This window comes from Sminthopsis crassicaudata, chromosome 2 (assembly GCF_048593235.1).
Source record: "Sminthopsis crassicaudata isolate SCR6 chromosome 2, ASM4859323v1, whole genome shotgun sequence".
NCBI lineage: Eukaryota > Metazoa > Chordata > Mammalia > Dasyuromorphia > Dasyuridae > Sminthopsis > Sminthopsis crassicaudata.
This window is the reverse complement of record NC_133618.1, coordinates 486,160,508-486,170,116: the sequence shown is the minus strand read 5'-3', so window position 1 is coordinate 486,170,116 and position 9,609 is coordinate 486,160,508. Positions and strand designations below refer to the sequence as shown.

Below are 9,609 nucleotides of genomic sequence, written 5' to 3'. Positions count from 1 at the left end.
TTCATGTTGATATTTAATCAGCAATGTAAATCTGGTAACAGTTTTACAGATATAAAGAACACTTTTAATGAAATATTTAGAGAGTAATTTTGCCACTCTAGAGCACTTTGAAATATATTCTTTGATTAGTGGAATGGGAGCTTGGGTTACATTCTTTAGTTTTAAAAATAAACATGCCATAGTGTGATATATAGGTGCCAAGAAGGCTTTGTAAATGAATTATGATTATTACTTTTCTCCTGTGTGTTTTTTTTTATCTCCTTCTTTTGTGCTTAACACAGAATTTGTGATGCAGTAGAATTAGTTTCTGACATAAATAATGTTTGTCATGGGATCAAACTTAGCTCAGGTCGGAGGTAGGAGCTCCGAGGTGATTTTCAGGTTGTCAGTCTGCAGCGTGGCGATAGGCATATTTTTTTTTTTCCCTTGTCAACAACTGATTGGAGCCTGAATGACTACAAATTAGTTTAGTGACAGAACAAACTGTCACCGATATCTCTGAATCAGTTGAAAATGAATAAGGTTGACAGGAACTTGAGAGCCTAATGAGTCCTTCGAATGGTTGCTCTGAACTTACTGGACAACTAGACAATAAGGAGTATGAAATATTGGAAATCAATGCTTTACTATGGAATTTCATGATGCTCCCAATGTCTTCAGTTCATAGTATTTTATATTTTGATGGATTATCTGAAGGCAATGATTACCTAGGACACTGGGCTGATAGGAAACCTTGTGCAACCTTCAAAAATTACTTGTCTGAGCTATTAGTGGGGTAGAAATATTGATTGGTCTTCATGGGTAAAAGTATATGGTTTTTAAGTTTGGGTAGGTTAAAAAATCATTTCATTCTGTTTATATACATGTATATTTATACACATAGATATGAATATAGTCTCAGATGCCAAAGAGAAAAAAAGTCTCAGGTGACTTTGTATGTTTCTAACCTTGTGTTTCTTTATGATTTTAGGAGACATGGAGAAGGGTCAAACAAATCGAACCACTAAGAACAAGGATGCCCATGTCTGTGGCAGGTGCTGTGCTGAGTTCTTTGAATTATCAGATCTCCTGCAACACAAGAAGAGCTGCACTAAAAATCAATTAGTTTTAATTGTGAATGAAAATCCTCCTTCTCCTCCTGAAACCTTTTCCCCCAGCCCGCCCTCCGATAATCCTGATGAACAAATGAATGACGCGGTTAATAACACCGATCAAGTAGACTGCAGTGACCTTTCAGCACCCAGCAAACTTGACAGGGAAGAGTCCATGGAAATGCAGGCCTCTGGCACGAACAGAAGCAGCAGTGGTCCCAACACCATCGACAGTCAAATTATTCCAAGCAGCCACAGCTCTTCCATGGGTACCTCAGCTATCACAACCTCTCTACCTCAGCTAGGGGATTTGACGACACTGGGCAACTTTTCCATGATCAACAGTAATGTCATCATAGAAAACCTCCAGAGCACGAAGGTGGCAGTGGCCCAGTTCTCCCAGGAAGCAAGGTGCAATGGGGCGTCCAGTGGTAAGCTGGCCATCCCAGCCCTCATGGAACAGCTCTTGGCTTTGCAACAGCAGCAGATCCACCAGTTGCAACTGATAGAGCAAATCCGTCACCAAATACTGCTGTTGGCTTCCCAAAATGCAGATATGCCAACATCTTCTAGTCCTTCTCAAGGTACTTTACGAACATCTGCCAACCCCTTGTCCACGCTAAGCTCCCATTTATCCCAGCAGCTGGCAGCAGCAGCTGGATTAGCACAGAGCCTTGCTAGTCAATCTGCCAGCATCAGTGGTGTGAAACAGCTACCCCCAATACAGCTACCTCAGAGCAGTCCTGGCAACACGATCATCCCATCCAGCAGTGGCTCTCCTCCAAATCTTAACATGTTGGCAGCAGCAGTTACAACTCCGTCCTCAGAAAAAGTGGTTTCAAGTGCTGGTGGCTCCCAGGTTAGCAACCCACCAGTATCAGCATCCTCACCAGCTTTTGCAATAAGCAGTTTATTAAGTCCTGCATCTAATCCACTTCTACCTCAGCCTGCCCCTGGTAACTCTGTTTTCCCCGGACCCTTGCCCAATATTGGAACAACTGCAGAGGATTTAAACTCTCTGTCAGCCTTGGCCCAGCAAAGAAAAAGCAAGCCACCAAACGTAACTGCCTTTGAGGCGAAAAGTACTTCTGACGAGGCATTCTTCAAACACAAGTGTAAATTCTGTGCTAAAGTCTTTGGTAGTGACAGTGCCTTGCAGATCCACTTGCGTTCTCATACTGGTGAAAGGCCATTCAAATGCAACATCTGTGGGAACAGATTTTCCACAAAGGGAAATTTAAAAGTCCACTTTCAGCGCCACAAAGAGAAATACCCCCACATCCAGATGAACCCCTACCCTGTGCCTGAGCACTTAGATAATATCCCTACTAGTACAGGTATCCCATATGGGATGTCCATCCCACCTGAAAAACCTGTCACCAGCTGGCTGGACACCAAGCCAGTCTTGCCCACACTGACCACTTCAGTTGGCTTGCCGCTTCCCCCCACAATCCCCAGTCTGACCCCTTTCATCAAGACTGAAGAACCAGCCCCAATACCCATAAGTCATTCTGCCACCAGCCCACCATGTTCTGTTAAAAGTGATTCAGGAGTGGTTGAAATAGCCCCAAGGAGCTCCAGTGGGCTACTTGAAGAAGCAGAGGGGTCCACTTTGCCACCATCTAACAGTAAGATAGATGAAGGCACCCCTGTACCCAATTCACTCACAAACACTAACAACTCCATGAGCTCCCCACCTGCAGACTCCAGTTCTGGCAATGTAGCTACTTTTACCAACCCTCTGATGCCTCTTATGTCAGAACAGTTCAAGGCAAAGTTCCCTTTTGGAGGGTTGTTGGACTCAGCACAAGCTTCAGAGACATCAAAACTACAGCAACTGGTAGAAAATATTGACAAAAAGGCAACAGACCCCAATGAGTGTATCATTTGCCATCGAGTTCTAAGTTGCCAGAGTGCATTGAAGATGCATTATCGGACCCATACTGGGGAGAGACCATTTAAATGTAAAATCTGTGGTAGGGCTTTCACCACAAAAGGGAATCTTAAAACTCACTATAGTGTCCACCGTGCTATGCCCCCACTCAGAGTCCAACATTCTTGCCCCATCTGCCAGAAGAAATTCACTAATGCTGTAGTACTTCAGCAGCACATCAGAATGCATATGGGGGGCCAGATTCCTAATACCCCAATTACTGAAAACTATCCTGAGTCAATGGAATCAGACACAGGTTCTTTTGATGAGAAGAACTTCGATGACCTAGACAACTTCTCAGATGAAAACATGGAAGACTGCCCTGATAGCAGTGTGCCTGATACACCCAAGTCTGCTGATGCATCACAAGATAGCTTGTCTTCTTCTCCTCTGCCCCTAGAAATGTCAAGTATTGCTGCTTTGGAAAATCAGATGAAGATGATCAATGCTGGATTAGCTGAGCAGCTTCAGGCCAGCCTCAAGTCAGTTGAGAATGGGTCTGTAGAAGGGGATGTAATGACAAATGACTCTTCCTCAGTTGGGGGTGATATGGAGAGCCAAAGTGCTGGAAGTCCTGCTATTTCAGAGTCTACCTCTTCCATGCAGGCTCTATCCCCATCCAACAGCACCCATGATTACCACAAGTCACCAAGTATTGAGGAGAAGCAGCAAAGAGCATTACCGAGTGAGTTTGCCAATGGTTTATCTCCCACCCCTGTGAATGGTGGGGCTTTGGATTTGACATCTGGTCATACAGATAAAATTATTAAAGAAGATTCCTTGGGCATACTCTTCCCTTTCAGAGACCGGGGTAAATTTAAAAACACCGCATGCGACATTTGTGGCAAAACATTTGCTTGTCAGAGTGCCTTGGACATTCATTACAGAAGTCATACCAAAGAGAGACCATTTATTTGCACAGTTTGCAATCGTGGGTTTTCCACAAAGGGTAATTTGAAGCAGCATATGTTGACACATCAGATGCGAGATCTACCATCACAGCTCTTCGAACCCAATTCCAACCTTGGCCCCAATCAGAACTCTGCAGTTATCCCCACCAATTCATTGTCATCACTCATAAAAACAGAAGTAAATGGCTTTGTGCATGGTTCTTCTCAGGACAGTAAAGATAATTCCTCAAGCCTGGTCCCATCAGGGCCTCTTTCTTCATCTGCCACATCTCCAGTTCTGCTCCCAGCCCTTCCTAGGAGAACTCCCAAACAGCATTATTGCAACACATGTGGAAAGACCTTCTCTTCCTCCAGTGCTCTGCAGATCCATGAAAGAACACACACTGGAGAGAAGCCCTTTGCCTGCACAATTTGTGGGAGAGCTTTCACGACAAAAGGCAATCTTAAGGTATTCAGCAGTGTCTTTTTACTCCCTAACTCTCCCCTCTCTTTTTATTACCCCATATCTTGTGTGTGTGTGTGTGTGTGTGTGTGTGTGTGTGTGTGTGTGTGTAAAGATATTTACTGAATGTTGTCAAGCAAGCAACTTTTAGGTACTTGTATGAAAATGGGCTGCATTGGCCTGATTTTGGCATTTTGTTCTTTGCTGAATGTTCATGTTCTGAATAATTTGATACATGTGCAATGTAAGTGGCCTGTTTCCATTGTCCAGCTAAGTGTACCAAATGAATTGCTTTACCAACCAAATAAGACAGTACAGCGTTGCCATGGGGTATTGATTAAGGATCTCCACATGGCTTGGATCTTGTGTGTACTGCTGAATAATTATTAGACTTTTTTTTAATGTGGACTCTTCTTTTCATCACTGTATAGCACAGTATGATGGTTGTTGTTCTTTTACAAAAAATAGTATAACTACAACTAATGGGCATTATGTTAATTGATTATATAACATTTCCTACTGATATGTGTTGGAAATAAAGCAAATATACTTAAGTTCTAGAGTACAGTTGAGCACTCTTGCTGTGTACATTTTTCTGTTGACAGAGTATTTCTCTAGAGATTGCTGCCAGTAATGTGAGATGAATAATTACTTTCTGGCCATTCAGTCTGTACATGAAGCTCTCCAATGAGCAATCAGGGAGGGATACTTTCTTCCTGTCTGAAAAGGACATTTATAGGGTAAAGAGTGTCAAATACAATACTTACCATCACAATGAAAGTGGACATAACAATTCTAACCCTGAAAGTAGCTATCTGCAACTGACTGGATCGCCTGAGGCCATTATAAGCTAAATACTTGTAATAAAATGGAGCATGCCCCGGCATCCTTCCACTGGAAGGAGCAGGCCTTGTGCTGTAGAGTGAATATCTTGATAACACACACAGGTTATTACCAACAGAAGGGAGGGCATCTTATCCTCAACCTTTCCCACTGATCTTCACATAACAAGAATAGACATTTGAACTACTCGCTTTGTCTAGTGTTTGGATATGAATTTAGACAGATTGGACTATTAAATCTCTCTCTCTCTCTCTCTCTCTCTCTCTCTCTCTCTCTCTCTCTCTCTCTCTCTCTCTCTCTCTCTCTCTCTCTCCTTCCTTTGCACTTATTCTCTGTTTCTTAGGTACACATGGGCACTCACATGTGGAATAGTACCCCAGCCAGAAGAGGCAGGCGACTTTCTGTGGATGGTCCCATGACATTTCTGGGAGGCAATCCTGTAAAATTCCCAGAAATGTTCCAGAAAGATTTGGCTGCAAGGTCAGGAAATGGAGATCCTTCCAGTTTTTGGAATCAGTATGCAGCTGCACTCTCCAATGGTTTGGCCATGAAGACCAACGAGATCTCAGTCATTCAGAATGGTGGCATCCCTCCAATTCCTGGAAGCCTTGGCAATGGCAGTAGCTCACCTATTAGTGGGTTGACGGGAAGTTTTGGAGAAGCTCCAGAACTCTGAACCTAATGCTCCTCTAGCTGGTCTGGAGAAAATGGCAGGCAGTGAAAATGGAAATAACTTCCGTTTTACCAGATTTGTGGAGGACAACAAAGAGATCGCAACAAGTTAAAGAGAATCAACCTTATAAATAACATTCCTGCTAAGAAGGCAACCTACAGTTGCTTTCTTGTTGTCTCCTCTCCCTTCCTTCCCCTGCCTACTTCCCTTGCCCAGATCTATGAACAACATTATTGACATTTTTTGTACTATGTTCAACTTCTAGAGTTCTAAGAGAGCTTATTTATTAGTGATATAACCTTGCTTTGCAAAAAAAAAAAAAAAATGCAAGCATTAACTTTGGTCTTCTGTATTTTGAACTAAATACTAATTGACTAGAGTGCTGTAAACTTGCTGTAACATTTATGGCAATTGCAAGTTGTTCTGATAGATGACCTTATTCTGGCATTAACTTATTTTCTATATCCAGTTTAACATGAACTCTGGTGTTGATGCAATGCCTCAGTGATGCATTAGATCTCTAATAAAGTCTGTATATATATATATGTACACTTTGATCCTGCTGGAAAATTTTATCAGCAAATACATTGTTTAATCTTCCAAACAGATCCAAGGAAAGGACTGAAAAAAGCCCAACAGTACAGACTGAACAGAGTGGTTCTTTGCAAAAGGTTCAATTTTTGATTTTTATTATAAAATTAAAACTGCTTTAATTTTGGAGGTAGATTTAACACTTTCCGTTTTGAACTGTTATTTGTATTGTGCTTTTTACTTGAGTCGTCTTAAATGTTTGATAAGTTTCTGTACAGTAATAAGCACGCAGATTATTAGAGAAGATACAAAAGTGTTGTTTTGGTAGTTGAAACTGAGACATAACATTTTGCCTTGTAGGTATATTCATTATAGAAAATGTGCTGGAATTTCACAATGCTGCTAAGTAATAGCATCTTGAACAACCTTCCGTGGAAAAATTGTAGATGCTCCTGTATATACAATAAGAAATATCACTTTCATTAAAATGTACATATGTTCCTTACAAGGTGAGCTCATCTTCTTGATCGAGGGAACAGGTATAGTGTTTGTTTATTTTGTTTTAGGTATGGGGAAAAAAACCGTGGACTCTTACATGCACTTTCTTGGAAAGTTAAAAAGAAAAGGGGGTCCAATTTCTTTAACATTTAATACTTACTAACAGCAGAGATACTGTAATTCTACTCAAGTAATCAAATACATTTTTTTTTTTTTGCAACAGATAAAACAAAACACTGTGTCTGTGTTTTTAAGGTATACTGGTATTTAGTAATGTCCATGAACGTAGTAATTATTTATTCCCCTGAATAGCAGTAGACTTACTATATTGTGTGAGCCAGTTTTTTTTTCCTCTAAAAAATGTAATTATGATATATTTCATTGAAGAAAATTGCAGTTCTCATTTTTGAAAATGTTTGGAAACCCTAGTTATTTGCCTAAATATTTCCCTATTTCCAGATTGTGAATATCTTTTATAGTCTTTCTTTTCCCCCCCTCCCCAACCCCTAAGGCAAAAGCTACTAAAGGATGATTTTTATCAAGATCAGGTAAGTTTCCTTGTGAAGGAAATTATATTGAATTGTAGGATAATTATTATTTTGGTGGCCTAAGTGTTACATGGGTTTCTTTATTCAGGTGCTGTATGGGGTGTTCAGTACTATTAGGAGTGGATTGTAGCAATGGAGAATTCCCAAAGTAGAGAGGATTATAAACTTGACTGTGAAATTGTTTTGTGAAACTAGGCCTGCATCCAGGAGAGGTCAATGGGTTATTTATTGAATTTGTTATTCAAATTCAAGAATAAAAAATGCAATTGAATAGACTTTAAGCACTGCTATAAATATATTTTAAGTAGACAAGTTCGTTCCCCCACCCTCACCCACTTTGGTCCTTCCTTCATGTTCCTTTTTTTCCCCCTTCTTTACCATTTTGGAGTTTTATTTTAGAATCAGGTAAAGAGAAGTGTTGAGGCTGCCCTTTAGTGAGTGAAGCCATTAGTTTTGACAAAGTGGATTGTGTAACCTGCTTTTTCAATATCCCATGATTCCTTAAAAAGCTATTTTCCTCTGACCTAAAAGAATATGTTGCTACTGCTCCTGCGGAGTAGGCTTCTTCTATCCAGGAAGACTACAATATGTCTCAAAAGCGTTTGCTTGAGAGCGATACAAACCCGAGTCCCAGGCAACCCTGAAGAGCCAGGTTGTCTAGGTATGGGAGACACCGGGCACTCCAATGCGGACAAACCTTTTTCAAGTTATTTCTAGCCTGTAGTCTTGAGTGCGCATGAGACTGGGACTTGGGGGAGGAGGGGCGGGTATGAGCACACTCTCCTCAGTCCTGGTGCCGAAGAGTCGGGGAAGGTCGGCAAGCGGAGGAACTGTAGTCCGTCAGGAAGCGGTAGCTTGTCAGGAGCGCAGTTTGGGACTCTCGGGTTCTTGTAGCTGCATAGGGTTCTGGGGCTGACCAGGGCACGCTACGGCCCGGCTACAGTGGAGAGGCGGACCATCTACACCCGTGGATGTCGGGGCGGACATGCTTCCTCATCAGGGTTTGAGGACGTGCAATAAAAAAAGGGTTTTATTGAGGAACTGCTGGCCTTGATAGGAATAAGTGAGGACAGCGTTGCTCTAACTATTCCCGCGTAAAGTAGTGCGTTTTGCTATGAATGAGAGGGGTTGCTGCGGTGTTCCGTGATTCGAAGAACTTTGGAAGGGGTGAGTTTTAAACCAAATAAACCTCAATCCGACACACCCCATGGAGAGAAGCGAGGTTATTTTACAGAAGTAAGGAGATGGACGAGAAAAGGAGGAGGCAAGTCGCTGGGATTGTGTGGAGAGGAGAAGCGTATTTCTACCTCGCCGCACTCCCTACTTCCCCAAGTTAAGTTCCCAGGTTTCTCCCGCACGTCCCTTGAGAGTTCTAAAATGAACGGGAGGTAGTAGAAACCTTCCGAAGCCCAGGGCCCCACGCCCGGAGCCTGTCTCTGGACCTTGTTGGCGCTTGTGAGAGGATAAGGGAGGGCTACGGTTGCGGAGATTCAGAGTTACCTAAAGTTCCAGGAGATACGGATCTTTCTATAGGCAGAATACTGGCTGCGAAAACTGATTCCTGCCTTCTCCCCACCCCACCCCCACCCCACCCCCACCCCCACCTCCAAGCTTGGATAGATAGCTCCGGTCCCCTCATCTGCGAAAGGAGGCTCTTTGCCCACAAGCCCAGAAAGACGGGGAAGGGATTACAAAGAAAATGAAGCCCATAGAGAGTGTATAAAGGTGCTCTTTCCCCTCTTTCCTCCCGAGATTCCTAAGTTCTAAGTGGTCACAGTCCTGGGTGGGATTTCCGAACTCTCCAAGTTTTCCCAGTCTTACAGTTTATCCTCTTTGCAGAGCAGTGCGGAGCTCCAGCCAGGTTAGGTATAGTCTAACTCTATGAACACGAATTTCATTTCCAGAGAATCCAGAGCCTTCTAGCACCCCACCTAGAGAAGAGAACCAATCTACAATTTCAATGCCCTGCCTCCAGTAATCACAGAATCTAGTTCAGCAGGGTTTCTAGTGTCTGAGAATTCTTTTTTTTTTTTTTTTTTAAATTTGTCATCTCTTTTTCCTTTTCTCTGAATTTATACTGAAATCACGTGAGCCCGAAAAGTACCGAAAGAACTATTAACCAGTTTATAACAATTCTTG

General features: G+C 42.3%; 1 protein-coding gene across 1 annotated transcript in view; it reads left to right on the top strand.

The window, feature by feature from the left end:
* SALL1 (spalt like transcription factor 1) overlaps positions 1-6,927 on the top strand; it is a 15,400-nt gene extending 8,473 nt beyond the window's left edge. The window contains 3 exon segments of the mRNA XM_074293374.1: positions 971-4,383; positions 5,564-5,872; positions 5,874-6,927. Coding sequence (XP_074149475.1) covers positions 971-4,383; positions 5,564-5,872; positions 5,874-6,005 — 3,854 coding nt within the window. The 3' untranslated portion in view covers positions 6,006-6,927.
* Positions 6,928-9,609: the final 2,682 nt, after the last annotated feature.